Here is a 22,499-nt window from a genome sequence, read left to right as displayed (position 1 = left end):
TACATTATGCTACATCAGAGAAATTTGACATGGATGAAAAATGGAGAATATTTACAACTTACAATATTTTGAAATTGAAAACTTTAAAATTTACTTTATTTAAAAAAAATTTAAAACCCCTGCTGGACTCGAACCCACAATCTACAGTTAAGCATTCAAAGTGCAAACCCTCTGAGCTACTTAGCTATGCAATGATACAGTACCCGCAACATTATTCTTGACATTCCTTTCGTGGTCTATCGTGTGTGTATCCTATCGTATCATGCGTGTATCCTATCGTATTGTGCGTGTATCCTATCGTATCGTGTTTTGCGTTTATCAGGGTTTCCGTTTTCTATCATGTTTTGCGTTTATCAGGTATATCGTATATCGTGTTTTGCGTGTATCAGGTTTATCGTGAAAATTGTTTATCGTGTAGCTTTGGAAACTATCGGGATTGTATATTAAATCTAATGAAAAAGTATTCTTTTAGAAAGCTATATTCATTTTGTTAAAGAAGCTATTTTTAGGAATCGAGAAAAGACAGTATATTTGAAGGAGAAAGCTGTCGATTTTAAGACAGAAGAAGAGTTATTTGTCTGTCCAGAGACAAGTGGATTTGACCGGTGAACTTAGAGCTTGCAAAATAATCCTCTACTCGCTACACATAAAATATTACTTGGCTTTATTTCACATTCAAGATAATAGACATTAGAGTAAGAGATCGAGGCCTGAAACATGATATCACTACATTAATTGAACAGTCGCCAAGTCGACTCAGCAATTGGTAACCTTCTTAGTATTTGAGTCGCCTGATCCTCTGTGTAATCATACTACATTTTTACTACAATTGAACATTCCAGTAGGCACCATCAATTTGCCTTTTTCCACTATTCCTTTTACTTAAGGAATGTAACAACAACACTCTGAATTCATTTTCACATTTATTTAACTCTATTACACCAAGTATTACAATCAACTTGCAAGCACTACATTACTAAAGAGTTTTAGGACAATGGAGATAATTGGCCGCATTATCCACCAAATCTGTACAAGGTCTGGGGTTACAACCGAAATGCCAACACCCAAGGTGCATAACGGAGGCCTTGTGTTGAACACAAATGCCCGGAAGTCCCAATGCTTGACAAACCAACATGTGGACGGGAATGGCCCGGGACATATCTGTTTACCCTGTTTCCGAGAGATTGCTCCCTGGTTAAATAGTACTTACTGACACCGAGTACTCCAGACTGTGAGCCTTCCCTCCTTTTAAAAGAGGTGAAGGGGGCACCAAGTATGGCTTAAACTTGTAGAACCCCAACCATACATTACATGAGGGGTGACACTTTCCCCACTAAACAACACATGCCCCCTGTCTTAGTTGACAGATGGGAGAAACACAGGCCAGAAATGTCCCGAAACCCCCCTTTAAGTCCCCCCAGACCCGCCATAAACATCGATATGATGTTCCTCCATCTACCTAACAAGTAAATTCCTACCCCAGAATGCAATCTTATCGTTAACAATTTTAACCTGCCCATTGGGTGGAATGTAGAAGGACGAATGCTCAAATAATTGCTGATAGCCCGAACTGGGCACAATACCGTCTCCAACTCTTTAGGAATGGTAAGTGTAGTTTTTTTTTTTTTTTTTTTTTTTTTGAGCTGTTTGATCTGTCTTAGATGCGGGATAGTTACTTTGATATGTGATTGTTTGTGTACCATAACGTTTGAAATTGTATGCAATGAGAGTTCATGATTTTGTTTGTAATAGTGAATTCCCCTACCATAAGTAAACCAAAATAAGCAAGTGAAAAGGCGGAAGTGAATAATTTGGCTTCATATGGTGAGGAGCTAGCATATTGAGGGGAGAGATTGGATTAATTCCCTCAACAGAGGACGGGTGATTGAGCAGCGGGTATCCACTACATTTGCTCAAAGTTATTGCAGGGGACACTTGCGTCAGTGATATGCAGTAACCATAACTCGCTATTGATTTGCCCCCATGATGAATGCGGATCGGAAGCCTTTCTGAGTCTATATTGCTCGTCATACCTAAACCAACCAGCAGATCTTGATGCGGCGAGACAAATGTCACGCATGTACTTTAAGAGCTCTTGTGCCCTAGTCCTATACTTTTCAAGAAAAATGCTAGAGAAAATAATAAAAGCGGATGTCCACTTTTCTATTGACAGATATGTGTTGGATTTTGTTTTAATTAGGCACATTTTACCATCCCTAATTTGTAATTCCCCCTTCGAGTCCATGTCATTAGCTAGTTCACGAGCAGATTTGAGGAGTAATGCCAAATCGATAAATTTTCCCTCCCATATTTTGTGTTTTAGTTTGATGGGAATGTGACCACTTAATGGGTCAAAGGTTGTAGGGGTTTGAATAGGCTGGTATTCATTTACATCAAAAGGGGCAAAATCAAATTGAGGCATTGTTTCATCAATAATTGGCAAGTTTAAGACCGACTCACCCTCATTTTGACTCGTGGATTGCCTTTGATCCCGTTGTAAATCCATTGTACATTCTTGACTAGGCTGTGCAGCCACATTGATGATGGCTGAGGGCGTAGTTGTTTCAGCTGCAGATGTTGAATGTTTAACACCACTGGTTCTGGCTCTTCCCCTGCCCCTGGCAGGTGAGGCTTGTTGTGACTCAATTTGCCTTCTAGTTAGTGTCCTTTTCGTTGATCTAACAGGTGGCATTTTGCAGATGTTGTTGGATTTTCAGATTCACTTTGGAAGACAATGTATCTCTCTTGGCGGGAAAATTTTACACATAAAATATTACTTGGTTTTATTTCACATACAAGATAATAGACATTAGAGTAAGAGATCGAGGCCTGAAGCATGATATCACTACATTATATTACATAATTTTATACTTAACCCCCTGTGTAATTTATATATCAAACATTACGTGACAATATAAGTTTTAGAATCATTGGCTGGGAAAATTCATTCAGATGTCAATATAATGAATTAAAAACCGTATATAGTTTGTTTTTTTTATTATTATTTTAGCTGTGATGGCGTAAAACAAATTCAATTAAAAATATTTTTGAAAAAAAAAAGTACGACCGTGTATTAAAGAAACTATATGTTTTAGGTATATAATGACTATTGAAATCCTTCAGTATTGTTATCAAACTAATGTAATTATGTTGTAGGTATCAAAATTTCGTTCTGTCTAAATCGCTTCTAAATTTACAACATTTCTATCTGAGGTTTTCCGTTTATCGTGAAGATCGTTTATCGTGTTTTGCATTTATCAGGTCTGTCGTGAAGATCGTTTATCAGGTTTTGCGTTTATTAGGCTTATCATGTATCCTATCGTATCATGCGTGTATCCTATCCTATTGTGCGTGTATCGTGTTCTATTGTTTATCATGTCATTAATAACGTTGTGGGTACTGTACACTGTATTTGAAATAAATAGACAAATATTGCTGATATTTATATTTTCATTCATATTTTAAGAGAAAATCTGACAGCCATTATGACATGTAGAGTACCTCCTTAAATCCAAATATTTCGCATCAAAATATATGACATGCATGCATTTTTCTGCAGGTACAATATTACAAAAGATGAAGTGCAAAGAAAAATTAAATTAGATTTCGAGGTGCAAGCATGCTATGAACCAGGATCATGTGAAGAGACTTTTGTCATATTTGAACAGACAGCATTCAATATGAAAACCTGCACATACAATGAAGGATTTCTTAACTCAAGTAATTAATATATGAATTTTCATTCAATAAAACTAATTTCAATACAAGGGAGTAAGCTGCATTTCAAAGTGACATACATATGTTCATGCCAAGCTTTCAGGTGCTTTGATGATTTGCAAAATATGTATCTTTCTAGCTTTCTCTTTGACCAACTGGATGAGTGCCCGGTCCATTGCTGATGTGGCTTCTATAACAGAGGCTCAGGCAGACAGTCTGTACATGGAGCTGGGACTGGACCACTTTATGTACAACACAGATCAGTGTACTCTCTCTGATACAACATATGGACCCGCAACAGGAGGATGGATAAGCGGTAAATTATGAAGAGAACATTTTTTGGATTAAAGTAATGCAAGTTTCTGAAACTGCACAAATATTGAGATTTGTTAGTTAAGAAGTGTAAGCAGAATGCTTCATTTTATAGTGCACTAAATCATTTCTCAGGAAAGGGTTTGAAGGTTTTCTGTGTTATTTCTTTCTAACAAAAGTAGAATTTTGCAATTAGATTGTCCCTCAATACCATCATCTACACTGGGTAGCATTACTGACAAGAACAAGGTAAGGTGCCACCTGAAATCAAGCTGTGATTACGTGTCCTGTTGTGTGTACATGGCTGAAGTTAAGAGACATGCCAGGGTGGACATGGAGATCAGTGTTTGTAACCATACCATGAACGGAGCCATTGATAATCTTCAAGTTTCCACAGACCTAATGAGCTACACTTGGGGTGAGTAACAAACTGCCAAAGTGTAATATACAAATGCTCAATCTTTAATGTTAGGTTTTAATAGAGGTATCAATGCTATGGTATTCTATGATTAAGCTCTATTTTACAAATGTGCATACAAAAACTACGGTTGTAGAGATATGAATTAAAATAGTTTCAAAATATGATTTGTGTTTTTTGACATACTTCCTTTCCAAAACAAGTCAAGTACTGACCATGTGACTGTCTTATTAGCATACTATTCGCTATTTTCCCACCTATTTTTGGATCTCTGCACATCTACATATGTACACATGTGTTAATGTTTACATTGTAACACATGATTAATATAGCACAATGAGTTTAGTTTCATAGATTCATATTCCTATATACGAAAGATGAACTTGATATCAAAACTTACCAACGCCATTGTTTTCTTTCTGACCACATGTGAAGTATGTGTGCACAATGAATACATTATAATTCAAATATGTCAGAGATTCAAATTAGTCAAGAATGAACTTAAATTTTTACATATTAATCTTCATAGATAAAATTGAGTAGTTTATGTTGCATAAGTTATTTAACACCATGTAGATATATTAACCATGTTGGTTTGAAAACCAGAAAATCTTTTAAAATATAATCATTTGCAACTGTATTTCCCTTTAAATGTTTTCTTTATCAAGATGGGCAAAATTTGTTAAAACTGCATTCCTTTAGCAAATATTCCCTATTGAGAGCAGTACATTAGACATACATATAATTCATTTTCTGCTTAATTCTTCAGATACGGATAAAGAATTTAGTCTGCATGGAGTGATCAAATGGAAGTAAGTTCATGTACCGTATATACTCACTTAGGAAGTAGGTTTTTTTTTTTTTTAGTAAATTTTAACTCTTATTTCTATGTCTGTGCATAATACAACCAGAATATTTTTTCTTGCTGCACAACTTGCAAATTGTGACATCTTTTTAATGTGTTTATGTCGGTTTGATCAGTAACAAATCACCACAAGTGATCGTTTTTAAAAGTAGTAAAATAACAATCCTGAGTTCTTGCTACTGCAATCATAGCTATTAGTGAAGATATATTTAAAGGACACATCTCGTGTTTTCAAAGTATACAGAATTATCTGCATTTTGTCTTCCTTATGCTTATAGAAATTAATTGTAATAGTTCGTTCACTGAAGTATTGCGATAATTTGCCACAATACGGACTTAAATCTAAGCCCCGATTTCAAAAAGCCTAGTTAATTAGATAGGTAGTCACGTGTTACAGTGACGTCATATGCGACCTTCGTCGATCAACTTGTTGTAATAGTAGTGTTAGATATTTTTAAAAACTCGGGTTTTAGGGGCCTAATTTATTTACCATGGATAACTTTTATTTCGATGTTGACAAATTTCCCGAGTCTTATATCTTTTAGCCACCAGTGCATACAAATAGCGACCCAAATGTGGCGAGGAAAGCGAATATGAAATCTGCCTAAATTTGCGAATAAATAATGTTTACATGGGATCACTGTCTAAACACTATTTGGGAATGCCATTTCTGTAAACAACTGTAATTAGCGTTGTTGCTTTTCTAATATAAACAGTGCAATTATTATTAAATTTATTTTTGGAGAAGTTAGATAGGCCTAAATTATAATACGATTATGTAGCATTGACAACTAGGCCTACTGTCACGGGTGCATTTCGGGGGAAAAAATATAATAAAAATAATCAAACTTATTGTGAAAATCACAATACTTTTAAATCATTTTATTCAAGCAATTTTATTAATCATTATATTTTGTTATCTACACGTTGTTACTTAGGAAGTGGGAGCGCGGCGTGCTGTTGTTGTAAACACGTACGCGTTCCTTAAAAAAAAAATGAAAGCATTATAATTCAATTCAAAGTTGGGAAATATCATATTTTATTATTTATAATTGAAAGTTCTATTATCTTTTATCTTTAAATTTCGTTTTTAAAACTACCAGTTGGTAGACACTGCTAGCAAAGTTCTGTCTATATGTTGTTACAAGGTGAAGGTCAGTTGGTGCGAGTGTGTATTGAATTTGAGAGCAGAACAGAATGCATATGCGGTAGGCCTATATGTAACAGTGCGAAGCTTCGATAGAACCATTTTCTCGCAGTTTATATACGTCTTTGTCCAAGAGCTTGTTTGAAAAAGTACAGGGACAAATTCTACAGGGGTTTTTTTATGGCAAAGTCGTTGTGCCGACAAAAAATATTCACGTCTTGTCCCTCATACCTTCCTTCGAAAATTGAAAAAAACACAGTCCAAATCATCTCTACTGACAGCAAGTACACCCTTAAACGGCACAAAACAACCCAATGCAGTGTTATTTACAAGCCGTTAATGTGATAATTGTTTGTTTGTCAATTAAATCTAATCTGTTTATGAAATGTCTAACAACTGTTTTCAAATCTTCTCGCTCGAGGTCGCATATGACGTCACAGATAATGGCGCGTAAAATATCGAAGAAAATATGCATATCGCAAGATTTTAATTTCATCGCTATCAGACTCGAAAACTACGCAAACTGTTTCTTTTAAAACACATGTAAAGTAGTTTTAGGCATGAAATGAATTAATTTTGCTGAAAAAATTAAAAAGTTTAAAAACATGCGATGTGTCCTTTAATTCATCGTTTTAATATGTCAATTAAAGTCAACATACAGCATTTTTATTGCAAATATTTTACTAAGAACAAACCCGATTACTGGTAGTAAAGTACAGTCAAACCTGTATCAAGCGACCGTCCAACGGAGAATGGAAAAAAGGTCACATATGACAGGTGGTCTCTTATTTTCCGCAGTAAATGCATAAAATTTCTCATATAATATACAGAAATAGTTTGTACAATGGAGAAAATAACTGCATGTATTTGGAATTTATCATTAAGAATATCAAGTATGGTTTTAATAGTTGTAAAATAAAATTGATAGTATACTAAGCTTAGTTAAAAATCCAGTCTGACTAAAGTACAGACCTATATTATATATAATATAGGTCTGTACTTTAGTCAGATTGTTAAAAATCTAGAATACAATGTGTTGTATCATAATGTCGAAGTGAGCCGCTAGGTCCGGTCATGATTCTGGAAACCTCGGATATCCCATGCAGGAAAATCACGAATACTTCCTTTCAAATTTTAGATGTAAGCACAATATTTACCTGATTTATATCGCAATCGGGCCAATTTTTCACCCTGTTGAGCATAATGGTATAACAAGTGGTAGATTTTCATTTCCGATCTACCCCGCACTGGTAGATTTTCATTTCCGATCTACCCCGCACTTCCTAAAGTTTGTTGAAATTTACACCTTCAAACACACCGGCCTTGATTCCCTGATCCTTGATTTTGTTAAATAAACAACAACTTGGGTTTTATTAATTAACCACACACAACCCTGCATGTTGACAGCTTGGGTATAATAATTGATTCAGAGGGTCGACTAAATAATATCACCGCCGAAGTACTACCTGTGCATTTTAAAACGAAAGTGTTAGGGGCGATAATTCCCAGAATAGTCATGCTGAACTGACATCAAAAGTAGGAATCACATTGTAATTGAAAAATGTACAGTCGTTAGATAAAGGTAAAATTACGTGAAATTACACGAAAGGGTTGTAAAAATCATGGCCGTTGGTCGCGTCAGACAGATGGTCTTTAATACAGGTACAATATATAGGATAATGTCTTTGGGGGGGGGGGGGGGGAGGGACTTTTTATGATCAAATACGACACTGAGTCGCTTAATACAGTGGGTCGCTATGGCAGTTTTGACTGTACATTGATATTCTGTATTTCAATAACATTGTTGGAACCAATGCACTAGATATTCACTACATATTAACATTGGCAGTACGACCGTATGGTTATTGTCAAACCTATTGGGTCAGATAATGAATATAAACAATGAGTACACTAAATGTGCATTCCTGTATTTGATCACAGAGCCAGACTGATTGATGTGCCATCTCAGCATGTACATGTGGCTGTCTTTACAATCAGTACCTGTTTCGAGAGTAGCACATGTCACGAAGAGACAATTCTTGATAACACAGTTTTCCCCAAAGAATCATGTGACTGGAATGCTGATATTCAAGGTGAGATGCTTGACCCTTGGATGTCTAATCAACTTTGTTACATTGAGAGTACAAAATGCTAAAACAATACCTATGTGGTTTCTGATGATTTTGATTGATTTTGTGGAATGCTTTTCATGCGAGGTCATAATTTACAAGTTACATATAAATCTCCTCTCTTATACATTGTAGGTGGATTTTCTGCCTCAACTTGGATGACAAGTAACAGTTACACATCTCCTCTAAATGCTGCTCGCACTTCAGAATTAATGACTGAAATGGGAACCTCAAAATACTTGTTGACCACGGCTTGTCTTTCAAATTCGGGCATCTATGCCTCACCAACCATGGGATGGACGAAAGGTAATAACTGAGATTCATGAGTTTTAGCTCACCTTAGCTGAAAGCTGAAGTGAGCTTTACTGATCTCCTGTTGTCCATTGTCTGTCTGTCTGTCTGTAAACTGTTTACATTTTCGACTTCTTCTCCAGAACCACTGGGCCAATTATAACCAAACGTGGCCAAAAGCATCCTTGGGTGAAGGGATTTCAAGTCTATTCAAATGAAGGGCCATTCCCCCATCAAAGGAAAGATAATCACAAAAATGCAAAAATAGGGTGGGATCAATTAAAAATCTTCTTCTCAAGAACCACAGGGCCAGAAGCGCTGAAATTTACATGAAAGCTTCCTGGCATAGTGCAGATTCAAGTTTGTTAAAATCATGGCCCTTGGGGGTAGGATGGGGCCACAATAGGGGATCAAAGTTTTACATACAAATATATAAGGAAACATCTTCTGAAGAATCACTGGGTCAGAAAAGTTTACATTTACATTAAAGCTTCCTGACATAGTGCAGTTCAAGTTTGTTAAAATCATGGCACCTGGAGGTAGGATGGAGCCACAATAGGGGATCAAAGTTTTGCATACAAATATAAAGGGAAAATCTTTAAAGATCTTCTCAAGAACTACTGGGCCAGGAAAGTGGAAATTTACATGAAAGCTTTCTGACACAGCGTAGATTCAAGTTTGTCAAAATCATGGCCCCAGGGGGTAAGATGGGGTGACAATAGAGGATCAAAGTTTTACATACTAATAAATAGAAAAAAATCTTTTTCTCAAGAACCACTAGGCCAGAAAAGCTGAGATTTACATGAAAGCTTCCTGACATAGTACAGATTCAATTTTGTTAAACTCATGACCCCTGAGGCTAGAATGAGGCCACAACAGGGGATCAAAGTTTTACATACTAATAAATAGGAAAAAATCTTCTCAAGAACCATTGGGCCAAAGAAGTTCACAGATTCTAGTTTGTAAAAATCATGGCCCCCTGAGAGTAGGTTGGGGCCCACAATAGGGATCAAAGTTTTACATGCGAATAATATAGGGTTTTATGTCCTGTCTAATAAAGGGCCTTCTTGTCTGTCCGTCATAGTTTTTTGATGTCTGAATGATATCTTTCATACTATGAGGCCTAGGACTATCAAACTTGGTCAGTTGATGCATCTTAAGGGAAGGAGGGGATGTGTTTCAAACTAAAAGTAGATCAATGTGGCTCATTTTGGAATTTTATGGCAAAGCAAAAAAAATTCATGTTGTGAGGCCTAGTACCATCAAACTTGTTTAGTTGATTAGTCTTTGGGAAAAGGTGTGTCATGACCCTAAAGTAGATGACTGTGCTCTTTTTGGAATTGTAATTGACAGTGTCACAGCTTGTGTCTTGAAATATTTAGAAATACGATATACATCATGTACATTTGGTTCCAGATGGGCATATCATGTACCTTAGAGGAACCCTTTATTGTCAATGTATTACCAGTTAGATGCACTTAGAGTTTATTTTACTTTCAGCATGTGCCTCTTCTGTATCTTTACCTGACATCAGCTCCAAGTCAGTGGTGTGTCACCTGGATGACACCTGTACAGGTGTAGAGTGCTGTCTGTCCCCATCACTGCTCAGCCACTCCCTCAATGTCAAAGTCAGTCTGGATCCCTGTACTTTCTTGATGACCATCTACCTGGAAAAGCTGAGAATCAGTGTGGATCTATACAACTATGTGCATGGTAGGTTTAAATCCTGTTTGGTAGTAAACTGAGAGCGGATTGACATAAGTCATTGTTTGGCTTGCTTTCCAATCTCTGTCGTGACTTGTATTTTGTAATTACATATTGTCATACATGCATTGAATAAATTATTGTTTAAAATAAACTAAAGTAAATTGGTTGAATTTACATCATGCAGTCATGTATTTTCATAATTTATATTAATTGTAGGAACAACTCAGAGGTTTTTCTTAAAAGGCATGCTTGGTATTGAGTGAGTATTATTTGCATTTGTAGAGTTTGATAAAATACTTTGGAATATTTTATTTTTTTAAAGAACTGTTGATAATTCATCACAATACCGTATAGCAGATTTTTTAGTAGTCATCTAATTTTGACATAATTAACAATGGTTCCAAAACTGCTAAAAACAATTCATGCTAAAAAATCAATTGCGATTGCCAAAAATTGTTGCTCAAAAAACAAGAGTTTATTATCCCTCTTGGCAGGCTTGTAACAGCTAGGTTAATTTGGTGAACTGTTCTCAAATTAATTAGACAATAATAATCATTTTGGTTGCAAACTCTGTGTTCATCTTTTTTGTTTTTATTGTCAGCACTTTGACAATGTTTTGATACAGCAGGCGGAGACAACAGATATCAAATCATGGGTAAAAAAGATATCCTAATAAATAAATAAATACATGTATTGTGATGAAAGTAAGTTGCTACAGTATGAGGATTATTGCAGGAATTATATTAAAGTATATCTTTAAACAATCTAAAAAAATAAGTTTATCAGCATTTCATTACAATTTTAGCCATCTTTGCTTGGTTCCTCTCCTGTGAATTTTTGTGAGTTCAACTGTTATATGGCAGAAAAACTTTGAAGTATATATTTCCCCAAATTTGCATTCCCAGCTGATTTTCACATTACCCATTTCAAGAACCATTTGTCCAATGCATCAACAATGAATGATTATCTAAATGAAATCATTGTTCTTTATGTAAACAATATGTTTGGCGAAGTGGATTTCCAGATCAACCAAAAAGCTTTTATCATATTTGACTGTTTTTGTGGTCAAATAACAGACAATTTTCTGGATCCTCGGAAAAAAACACCTGCTGCAACATGTAACCAATCATCCCCAAAACAGCTGATGAATCTCTGCTTTAATAAATGTGTGAAAGATTCTGAAACATGAGCTGACAGGTTCATGAAGATGACTGCCGCATATGTAAACATCAATCTCAGTCTGGGTTGTATGAAGCCACTGGGGGCCAAGAAGCTTGGGAAATTATATTTCAAAAGCAAACCTGAAATGATTATCAGTGGTTTTAAAGGAAGTGGCAATTTTATGCATGATATAAATAACTGAGTGACTGAGGTGATGACGCAAATTCATAACCCAAGAATTTGGTAGTTCATGGTTTCCTTTACATGCATTTCTTGAATAAATTACCATTTTATTTGTGATATATTTTTTTTATCAGCAGATGAAATCACTAAAATTTTGATACTCTAATAATGAATTACCAGGTTTAGAAGGAAAAAAACATTGCTAGATTTGCTAGTCTCTAAAAACACCTGTTATGGGGTATTTGGAGAAAGGAGATGAACTTTTGTGAATGGTGTAGAGTATTTTTACTATTCTTAATTGCAGAGTAAGTTACTATGAGCTACAGGCACAAAATCAGTACATTGTGGACTTGGACATCAGTGTGTGCTTTGAAAGTGCTTCCGCCTGTGCAATTGTGGCATCAGTCCTGAATAACACAGTCCTACCCAAGAGAGACTGTGAAAGATCTGCTGAAATGAGTTAGTTATGAAATATTGCTCTACTCATATTGCAATAGTTAAATATTGTTTTAGTGCATATAGTACAGATATTTTTCACATGCATATTATAAACAAAATCATATACCCTGGTACATATTGTAAGCAAAAAAATTGTTGGTATAGTGACAAGAAATAGATTGACTGATTGTGTTTGCACAGCTTTTTCGGTGAACAACTGGATTGCTGGGAAGGGTTACTCAGGAACTCTGACACCGCTGCCTGGGCACTTACAACAGAGAGTGACAGAAGAACATGGGGTAGCTAACATGATGAAACAACATGTCTGCAACAGAACAGCTGATACTGTCTATACTTTGTCCACTGTTGTCAATGGATGGATAACAGGTCTGTGAAGAGTGTAGGGTGTAGTCAAAGTTGAAATACTGGGTACACATATATTTAGCTCACTGGGACAGATTGTTTCCACCAAAAAAATATTAACCCCATATGATTCAAGCTCGTGTAGATGATTCAGCAATAGAATGCATGAGAGGTAACCCACTATAACAAGTTGAGTTCAATAATTACACTATAGTTGTTTCCCTCCTTTACAGTTAAATTGTCATTGTATTTGAAGTATCAGCAGATTGAGCTGAGAAATGGATACATACAATTAACCTTTTGAGTCCTTTAGACAGGTTTCTTTATTTTATTTCAGAGTGTTTACCTGCCCCAACACTACAGGATCTGAGCAGTAAAGCCATCACCTGCTACAATCCTAGCTCTTGTACTGGAGTCACTTGTTGTATGGAGATTGACAGATTTAATGGGCGACCTCTAGAAGTAGTGGTAGATTTTAATGAGTGTGCAAACTACATGGATATCACTGTAGAGAGAGTACCAGTCAGAATGTATATAACAGATCTATTTCTAAATGGTATGGAAAAAAATTACTCTATTTCAATGAAACTTTGTTAGAGAATTAGGCTGTTCTGAATAATTTTTACTCTTAACGTCAGGCACCCAGGTGATTCCAATAACAATAATTTCACTTAATTTTTTTTTTACTTTTGGATTAATTGAAATTCTATTGGAGAACAATCTAAATTTGAATTATCTGAACATCTAAGAGACAGTTTTTCAATTGTTTGGAATTGATGAATTTGATTGATTAAAAGATTTGTTTAAATCTTTTGTTTGTATTTTTCCTCTCTCTTGTGTAGGTTTTGAATTAGAGGTGATAAAAAATTCCTTTTTCATTGAATATTTTGTTGGAGAATTATTTGGTTATAAACATTTACAAATATATTGTGCATTGATATTTTGCTATATTTATGAACACAGATACAACATACACAGTAGGCTTGAAAGGGATGTTCAAAACAAGGTTGGTTTCTTGCATACTCTGATACAAAGTGCAGAACTTGGTTTTTAAGCAGAATGGTACTAGACTTTTGTACATTCTACTTCCAGCATTTCTATCAACACGGATGGAGAAAACAAACAGTACAGATTTACTCTAGATGTTTCAGCATGCTACAACACTGTACTCTGCAGTCAGACCTACAATATCTTCTCCAACACTATCTTCAACATGAAAACCTGCAACTACACAGGAGGATTTATCAATTCATGTACATATCTGCATGTGATGAAACAACACAGTATCACTCAAGTGATAAATCACATTAACTTGCTGTTGTAGTAATGTGTTATTTTTAATGCTTGATACTGTTCTATGCATGTTTCCATTGATAAATTTGAGTGTGTTATTAAAATTTATGGAAATAAAATTTTCCAGCCTTCTCTTTGACCAACTGGATGAGTGCCCAGTCCATTGCTGATGTGGCTTCCATAACAGAGGTTCAGGCAGACAGTCTGTACATGGATCTGGGACTGGACCACTTTATGTACAACACAGATCAGTGTAATTTCTCTGACGCAACATATGGTCCGGCTACAAGTGGCTGGAATAATGGTAAACATTTTGTTTGTGATTATTTGAAGTAACTGTAGAAACAGTTTCAAGTACTAATAATTACTGTATAATTAAAACACTTGATTAGTTCAGGTTTAGTTTTATTTTGTTTTTAGCTCACCTAAGTTGAATGCTTAAGTGAGCTTTTCTGATCGCCTGTTGTCTGTTCATCTGTCTGTAAACTTTTCACATTTTCAACTTCTTCTCCAGAACCACTGGGCCAATTTCAAACAAACTTGGCAAAACGCATCCTTGGGTGAAGGGCTTTCAAGTTTGTTCAAATGAAGGGCCATGCCCCCTTCAAAGGGGAGATCATCACAAAACTGCAAAAATAGGGGAGGGGGGGGGGCATTTGAAAATCTTCTCAAGAAATTCTTGGGCAGAAAAGCTGAGATTTACATGAAAGCTTCCTGACATTGTGCAGAATCAAGTTTGTAAAATTTATTGCCCCCGGGGGTAGGATAGGGCCACAATAGGGGATCAAAGTTTTACATGCAAATATTTAGGGAAAATCTTTAAAAATCTTCTGAAAAACCACTGGACTAGGAAAGTACAAATTTACATGAAAGCTTCCTGACATAGTGTAGATTTTAGTTTGTTAAAATCATGACCCCTGGAGGTAGGATGGAGCCACAATAGGGAATAAAGATTTTACTTACAAATACAGAGGGAAAATCTTCTCAAAAACCATTGGGCCTGAGAAGTTTACTTTTATATGAAAGCGTCCTGACATAATACAAATTTAAGTTTGTTAACATCACTGACCCCGGGGGTCTTTTACATACAGATATATAAGAAAAATCTTTAAAAATCTTCTTCTCAAGAACCAATGGGCCAGAAAGTGTACAGTTACATGAAAGCTTCCTGACATGATGCAGATTCCAGTTTGCAAAAATCATGGGTCCTGGGGGTAGGTTGGGGTCACAATGGGGATCAAAGTTTTACATGCGAATATACAGGGAAAATCTTTATATATGGGCCAAGGTGATTCAGGTGAGCGATGTGGCCTATGAGCCTCTTGTCTGTATTTCTTCTCTCTTTTGGGAAGAATGAAGACATTATGTAAACTGTATGTAACTTGTTTTGCTTCATTAGAATGTCTAAGTGGAATTCCAACCTCAACACTGGGAAACATTTCCAATCCAGCAGAAATCCGTTGTCACATTGCTTCATCATGTGATCAGATCTCTTGTTGTATGTACCTGGCACCAGTAAAACGCCATGTTGAAACCGTCACAAAATTTAACTTCTGCAGATATAAAATGGAAGCAAGGATTGACAAACTGAAAGATACAACTGATCTTCTGGATTATTCATGGGGTAGGCATGATGAAAGGCAATTGCCAGATTTAAACAAAAAACATTAACCTTAAGGAGTACTGTATATTGAGTGATTCTGGCAACGTCTCTGGCTTTTAATTGAGAGAAAAATATTGCTGGCCCTAGATACCCCCCCCCCCCCACTTCCGCTTCCGCTTTTTTTTTTTTTATCTTTCTGTAAAATCATGTCTGATCAATACAACATATTGAAATAAAAAATAAAAACTGTCCAATTCGTAATATTGTATCAAAATATACAAATGCTATGCATTGTATAGTCACCTTTATGAGTCATTTACACACTATCAGGTAAAGGATTATATACCGATAACAATCTTTTCTTTCTTTTCTTTCTTTTTGGCTCATATAAAATTTCAAAGTGAGACTAAAACTTTAGGTTATCTGTTGCAATCTATAATTTTTGTCATGAAGCATATACATTATTTGTATAATGGAAATAAGAATTTAATTACATGTACTATAAGAAACCACAAAATCTGAAGCCTATTGCTTTCGAGGGAATCATTCAACGATTATTGTCTTTCATTATTTAAAAGACTTATAATTTTGCTGATACTGTGTAAAAATTAAATGCATATTTAAGAAAAGCAAAAAGTAATGTATTGAAATTATGAATGTTGCAACACCAGGGTTTTGACTCTGGGGAGGGTCCAAAAAAGTCATATAGTGTTGATATAACATAATATTCATGTAGTCTTTTTATCAGTATGGTCACTTTCGATGGCATTTGTGTATTGAGAACACATCTTGTTTTATACTGCTGCTGAATATCAGAATTTAGTTTAGATATGCAGAGTAGAAAAATATTCTAAATTTCATAGCCCTTGGGGCTTGTGATACTTTTAACTAATACCCAGGTGACCGATAAGGCCTGTGAGCCTCTTGTTAATTGCACTGAAATTGCAGATTTTGCTTCATGTGACAAAATTTTGAAAATTCAACCCAGCAACATTACTGATATTCTATTAGTTCTCATTCCTGACAATTTTGATAGATTTGTTATGTCTTTGATTTTGAAACAAAAGCACAGCTGTCAGTTTGGGTAGGTAAAAAGTGTCCTAATCATTCATGGAAGAATTTGGTATATCTTGTCAGAGACATACACATGGATAACAGAAATAAGCAACTCTTATGGCAGCATGTCTCCTGCTTAAAGTATATGTTACAGTCCCACCTATAAATTGTTAATTCCTATTTATACATGTAGTTTGATAAATTGATGTTGATTTAAGTTTATTTCACTCCTATTATGAATTAGAATCAAACGTAACAAGTTTTGAAATGAGTTGATCAACAAATATACTATTAACAAAAAAGTTGGCAAATCATAGTTATTTGCTAAATTCTCGCTGATTTTTCTGAGTTTGAGTCATGTGTTGCTTTTAGAAACTTCACTTTCATTTTACTTTGAAGTGAAACATCTTCTGAAAAATATTGTATCTTGAATGTTTTTATGATAAAATTTGGAAGATTTGAACTTAATAACTTAATATCTTTCATTATTAAGATGGAATTCACAATTTAAATCAGCGTATGCATTTTTATCGGAATACTGGACTGCAATTTAGTTAATACGAAACTTGGGGAAGTTTCTAATCTCTGATATAAATGTCTCCGATCTTGCCCATACATTCCTTTTTCCAGTTTTTCTACTGTACTGTCAACGTGAAATTTGTTACTGTTTTCTTTGACTAACAGGTGGCTCTAGGTATAGAAACCATCAAAAGTTGTAAACTGCTGTTTTGAAGAAACCAGTGGAATATTCCACTTGCAAAAGTTCATGGATAAAGGATGTAAATTGTTTTAAAGAATTTGACTAGATTGGTTGATTGATTGAATATTGTTTTATGTCCCTCGAGAGAATATTTCACTCATGTGGAGACGTCACCACTGCCGGTGAAGGGCTACAAAATTTAGGCCTAATATGCTCGGCGCTTATGGCCATTGAAGCTGCATAAAGATTTTTATTTTATTTTTTAGGGTCATCCAAAGAGTTTAATTTGAATGGAGTTGTAAGATGGAAGTAAGTCTAAAATCTGTAACAGTTGTAAAATATTGATACTGAAATCTGTGGACATTTTACATACTACATATGTATTATTGACAACAATTGATGATGATCCGTAACATATCTGTATAGTTGTGATGAATTGATAAATGTGTGCTTCTAGGATGAATCTTGAGGATTTGGTAGTTCAGAGAAAGTATGTAGCAGACCTACAGATTCAAGTCTGCTATGAAGCGGCCACATGCACTATAAGTGAGAATGTTCTAGTGGACACAAAGATCACACAATCTGTATGTGACTGGACTACTGGACTCCAAGGTAATGTTTTTCTCTGTCATTTTGTCACATTTCACTAAATTGTACTAATTTGGGTAGAACATTTTCCAAATATAAATGTTTCATTAATCAAGTGTTAAATTGCCAATTTTTGTAATTTTTGAAGGATTTGGATTATCCACCTGGTTGACAAACCAAGGTCTGAATGCTGCTCTTGATCCGCTATCAACTTTCCAAAAGTCAGAGCTCCTAAAAGATCATGAGATTGAAAACATGATGCAGTCACCTTCCTGTAGTAGAACAACAGACCCAATTTACTCAGCAGCTGGATTTGATGGCTGGAATTCTAGTATGATATAGTACTTTTTACTCTTCTTAAATCAAAGATTGGAGGTTTAGGTCTGTTTACTAGCATCAAAGATACATAAATAGCCCCAAAAAAATTTCATCAAAGGAAAATTGGATCTGAAATACCTGGTTTTACATTAACGGATATCAACATAGAAAATGATGCATTGGGAAAATATCTGAAAAATAAGCAATAGACATATAATTTTATGATATATGTGCGTACTTTAAAAATATTACTAATTAATTAAGGGTGGCTCATAACACCAGGACTAATATACTCTGTCTGACACTACATCATATTGGTGATTTAAACGTTTTGGGAAATTATTTAATAATATGTTGATCGGTTTGTTTGTCTATTGTCGTAGCTCAGTGCATTAATAAAGTATCCAGTTACTGACTTGCAGATCCTGAGTTAAATCTGCCGGAGCCTTTTGTTCATATAAATTATCAAAATAAATTTCAAGGTATAGTGAGCTACCTTAACATTGAACAATATGGAAATACATGTTTTTGGCATATAAATTAATAGATAATATGTCAAGATTCTCTTTATGAAAACAGTTGTTTATCATAATCTTATTTTTTTAAAAACTTGTACCCCTAGCAAAATCTCATGAAATTCAATTTTTCTTAAATATTTTGAGCAAGGGAATAGAGCATACATTAAATTGTGATTTTTTTATTATCAAGATTATATAATCTATCAGAACACATTTGAAATTAATTTACCTATAATTATATGATTTATCTAAAATATGAACATCTCTACTATCATGCTTTGTGAATTGATAGGTCAAGGTAAAACTATGTGAGAGGTCAGAGTCAAAGGTCAGATTTTGCTGAATTTGAACTTGACCATGTTTGGAAGCATATTATTTCATAAACACATCTTGTTGCTATTACTGTAGTACTGCAATATTTTTTTTATCTCAGTGATTGGGTATTTTGAATGATTTTGTATGGATGGTTTCTTTACTACAGATAAAGCTTTGTCACATTTATATAGTGATATAGTCTTTTTGGTGCTGTGTCATACTTAATACAATGCTTGTGTATTTCTGACTATATCAGATTGCACCAGTCCTCCCTCTCTAAGGAACCTGACAGGAGAAGCCATAACATGCTACAATCCTTCCATCTGCTCTGCAGCCAAATGTTGCCTGGATGTTTCTCGACTGTCTGGTCAATCTGTGGAAGTATCTCTTGTCTTCAGCCAGTGTCGGAATTACCTGGACATCACTGTAGAAAAAATAACGGTCAATCATTACCTACACAACTTTACATTTGGTATGTTGTACTTGCATTCTGTTTTTGTTGTTGTTGTTTTTGGGGGTTTTGTTTCGTTTTTGTTTTGTTCTTTTTTTCCTTTTAATTTAAGATTTTGAATTTCATATTTTACAGATAAATTTCATTACCTTATATATCAAACCTCAAATTTACTATACGGTAAAACACCGATAGAGCAAATGCCAAACCTCAAATTTACTATACAGTAAAACACAGATAGAGTGAACGCCAAACCTCAAATTTACTATACAGTAAAACACAGATAGAGTGAACGCCAAACCTCAAATTTACTATAGGTAAAACACGGATAGAGTGAACGCCAAACCTCAAATTTACTTATACAGTAAAACACGGATAGAGCAAATGCCGCTTATCATGAATTTATGCTTACAGTGAAGTGATTTTCATTTCCCGTAGTTTTAAGATATTTATCTATAGGTCACAAGAGTTACTCTGGTGACTTGCTGTATCTATCATGATATCTTGTCATGTTTTATGCACAAACATTTAAAAATTTCCATTAGAGTCGTCTTTATGATTATGTTGTTGAAATGCAATAAAATTCCACTTTAATGAAGAGGGCTACAGTAACAAGGAAATGTAAATGAATGTAAGGACTTCCAAGTTTACATTCAGAGAGTAACAAGCATGACTATTATTGTACAATAGTATTGCAGTATTTATGCAATAGTACTACATCAAGATTGATGTTTAACATTGTTATGTTTGAATCCAGACAACTGTAGTATGATTGATTGCAGTTTTATGTCGTTTTGGCAATATTTCAGGCATTTTACGGTGGTTAACTAATTGAAATATGTTTGGTTGTGAGTGTTTTAGTTTCCCTGACGGCACCCAGTGAGTGTACTCTTTTTTGAAAATGAGGGAAATGATCTTTTGCATGTCAAGGGAGGTGTGATCCTTGACACGGGACACCCTTTAACGTCCCATCTGATGGACATAACTGTAGTATGAGTGAAGATGAGTTGATATTAATGTCATGACTAATGTATGATAAGATGCAAGAAGAAGAGAGATATTATGATGCTAGTGAAACTTGTACTGTAAATCATTTATTTTCGCACAAATCTTTATAAATGTGAAAAGAGAGTTTTTGTTAAAAAACATTTTATAATCATATATATATAGTTAGTGATGAAAGATATTGTATATTTGCAAATTTTTAAATAATGTCTTGCTGATAAATCTGACAAAGCAAGATCTCAAAAGTAAAGTATCACAAAATATAAGGGATAAGATATTGATATTTTCCTCGACTTGCTAAATTTGAAACATATACATTTTTATCATGGGCATACCAGGAATTGTACAAAGTTTGTGTTGTCAGACTAAAAATCTTGTTCTTTATTACTTACTAGTTGATTGTACAATTGAATGCAGATATATTTTGAAGATATGTTTCTATTTCTGACAAACTGAATGACAAATAAAGTCTAGACACTGTTGTGTGATGAAGTGCAGTAATGCAGGTTCAAACCCAGATTTTTTCTTGTTTGACTCAAGAATAACAGAATAACTATGATCATATACCAATTAAAACAATATTATTGTATCTCTCATTTACATGAATATTGAAAATATTTATCTTTAAATAATCTTAAAGTATGTATTATAGGTACAGAACAGAAAATGTCTCTAAAGGGCATGTTTGAATTGAGGTGAGGACTTTTTTTCAATTGATTTATTTAAGAAAATTGTGGGTAAAAAAGATTATCTGATGAATTACTTTAATTCATGCTTTGCATGGTTTGCATATGAAAAAAAGAGAATCTTAAAGATAATGCTGAGGTACCTGTATAATTTTAGGTACAAAATCACAGAGGACACAGCCAATAACAAATATAAAGTAGACATGTCTGCCCATGTGTGTTATGAAGATGGTGCTGCTTGTGCTGAGAGCTTCACCATATTTACGGACACAGAATTTTCAATGAAAAGCTGCACTTACAATGATGGATTTCTGGACCCAGGTAATGTATTAAGCCCGAGTCTGTGTGAACCACAATGGGCAGCCCAAGGTTGTAGACTGGAATATACAGTGGCTATGATATAGTTGTTAATCTGAAACATACATCCATCATTGTGTAGAAAATTTGATTAATAGTCATATATACTTCATTTTTTTTATGCATGTATTTTTTTGTCTTTCTAGCTTTCTCTTTGACCAACTGGATGAGTGCCCGGTCCATTGCTGATGTGGCTTCTATAACAGAGGCTCAGGCAGACAGTCTGTACATGGAGCTGGGACTGGACCACTTTATGTACAACACAGATCAGTGTACTCTCTCTGATACAACATATGGACCCGCAACAGGAGGATGGATAAGCGGTAAATTATGAAGAGAACATTTTTTGGATTAAAGTAATGCAAGTTTCTGAAACTGCACAAATATTGAGATTTGTTAGTTAAGAAGTGTAAGCAGAATGTTTCATTTTATAGTGCACTAAATCATTTCTCAAGAAAGGGTTTGAAGGTTTTCTGTGTTATTTCTTTCTAACAAAAGTGGAATTTTGCAATTAGATTGTCCCTCAATACCATCATCTACACTGGGTAACATTACTGACAAGAACAAGGTAAGGTGCCACCTGAAATCAAGCTGTGATTACGTGTCCTGTTGTGTGTACATGGCTGAAGTTAAGAGACATGCCAGGGTGGACATGGAGATCAGTGTTTGTAACCATACCATGAACGGAGCCATTGATAATCTTCAAGTTTCCACAGACCTAATGAACTACACTTGGGGTGAGTAACAAACTGCCAAAGTGTAATACATGTATACAAATGCTCAATCTTTAATGTTAGGTTTTAATAGAGGTATCAATGCTATGGTATTCTATGATTAAGCTCTATTTTACAAATGTGCATACAAAAACTACGGTTGTA

The 22,499-nt window shown here is 34.8% G+C and overlaps 2 protein-coding genes across 2 annotated transcripts in view; both read left to right on the top strand.

The window, feature by feature from the left end:
- Positions 1-22,499, top strand: part of LOC125653681 (uncharacterized) — a 226,576-nt gene that overhangs the window by 104,781 nt on the left and 99,296 nt on the right. Inside the window, exons 164-177 of the mRNA XM_056150422.1 lie at positions 3,560-3,720; positions 3,857-4,033; positions 4,226-4,447; positions 5,217-5,259; positions 8,401-8,552; positions 8,724-8,894; positions 10,380-10,592; positions 10,803-10,845; positions 12,235-12,389; positions 12,570-12,755; positions 13,069-13,287; positions 13,695-13,737; positions 13,824-13,984; positions 21,768-21,944. Coding sequence (XP_056006397.1) covers positions 3,560-3,720; positions 3,857-4,033; positions 4,226-4,447; positions 5,217-5,259; positions 8,401-8,552; positions 8,724-8,894; positions 10,380-10,592; positions 10,803-10,845; positions 12,235-12,389; positions 12,570-12,755; positions 13,069-13,287; positions 13,695-13,737; positions 13,824-13,984; positions 21,768-21,944 — 2,123 coding nt within the window. The remainder of the gene's footprint in view (positions 1-3,559; positions 3,721-3,856; positions 4,034-4,225; positions 4,448-5,216; positions 5,260-8,400; positions 8,553-8,723; positions 8,895-10,379; positions 10,593-10,802; positions 10,846-12,234; positions 12,390-12,569; positions 12,756-13,068; positions 13,288-13,694; positions 13,738-13,823; positions 13,985-21,767; positions 21,945-22,499) is intronic.
- On the top strand, positions 14,158-19,825 carry LOC130050400 (uncharacterized). The gene is made up of 6 exons (XM_056150451.1): positions 14,158-14,328; positions 15,424-15,648; positions 17,650-17,692; positions 17,841-17,995; positions 18,120-18,302; positions 19,379-19,825. Exons 1-6 carry the CDS (start codon positions 14,172-14,174, stop codon positions 19,690-19,692), a joined length of 1,077 nt encoding a protein of 358 aa, XP_056006426.1. The 5' UTR covers positions 14,158-14,171; the 3' UTR covers positions 19,693-19,825.

Source organism: Ostrea edulis, chromosome 1 (genome assembly GCF_947568905.1).
Source record: "Ostrea edulis chromosome 1, xbOstEdul1.1, whole genome shotgun sequence".
Taxonomy (NCBI): domain Eukaryota; kingdom Metazoa; phylum Mollusca; class Bivalvia; order Ostreida; family Ostreidae; genus Ostrea; species Ostrea edulis.
The sequence above is the reverse complement of the archived record's forward strand: the minus strand, read 5'-3'. Positions and strand labels throughout refer to the sequence as shown.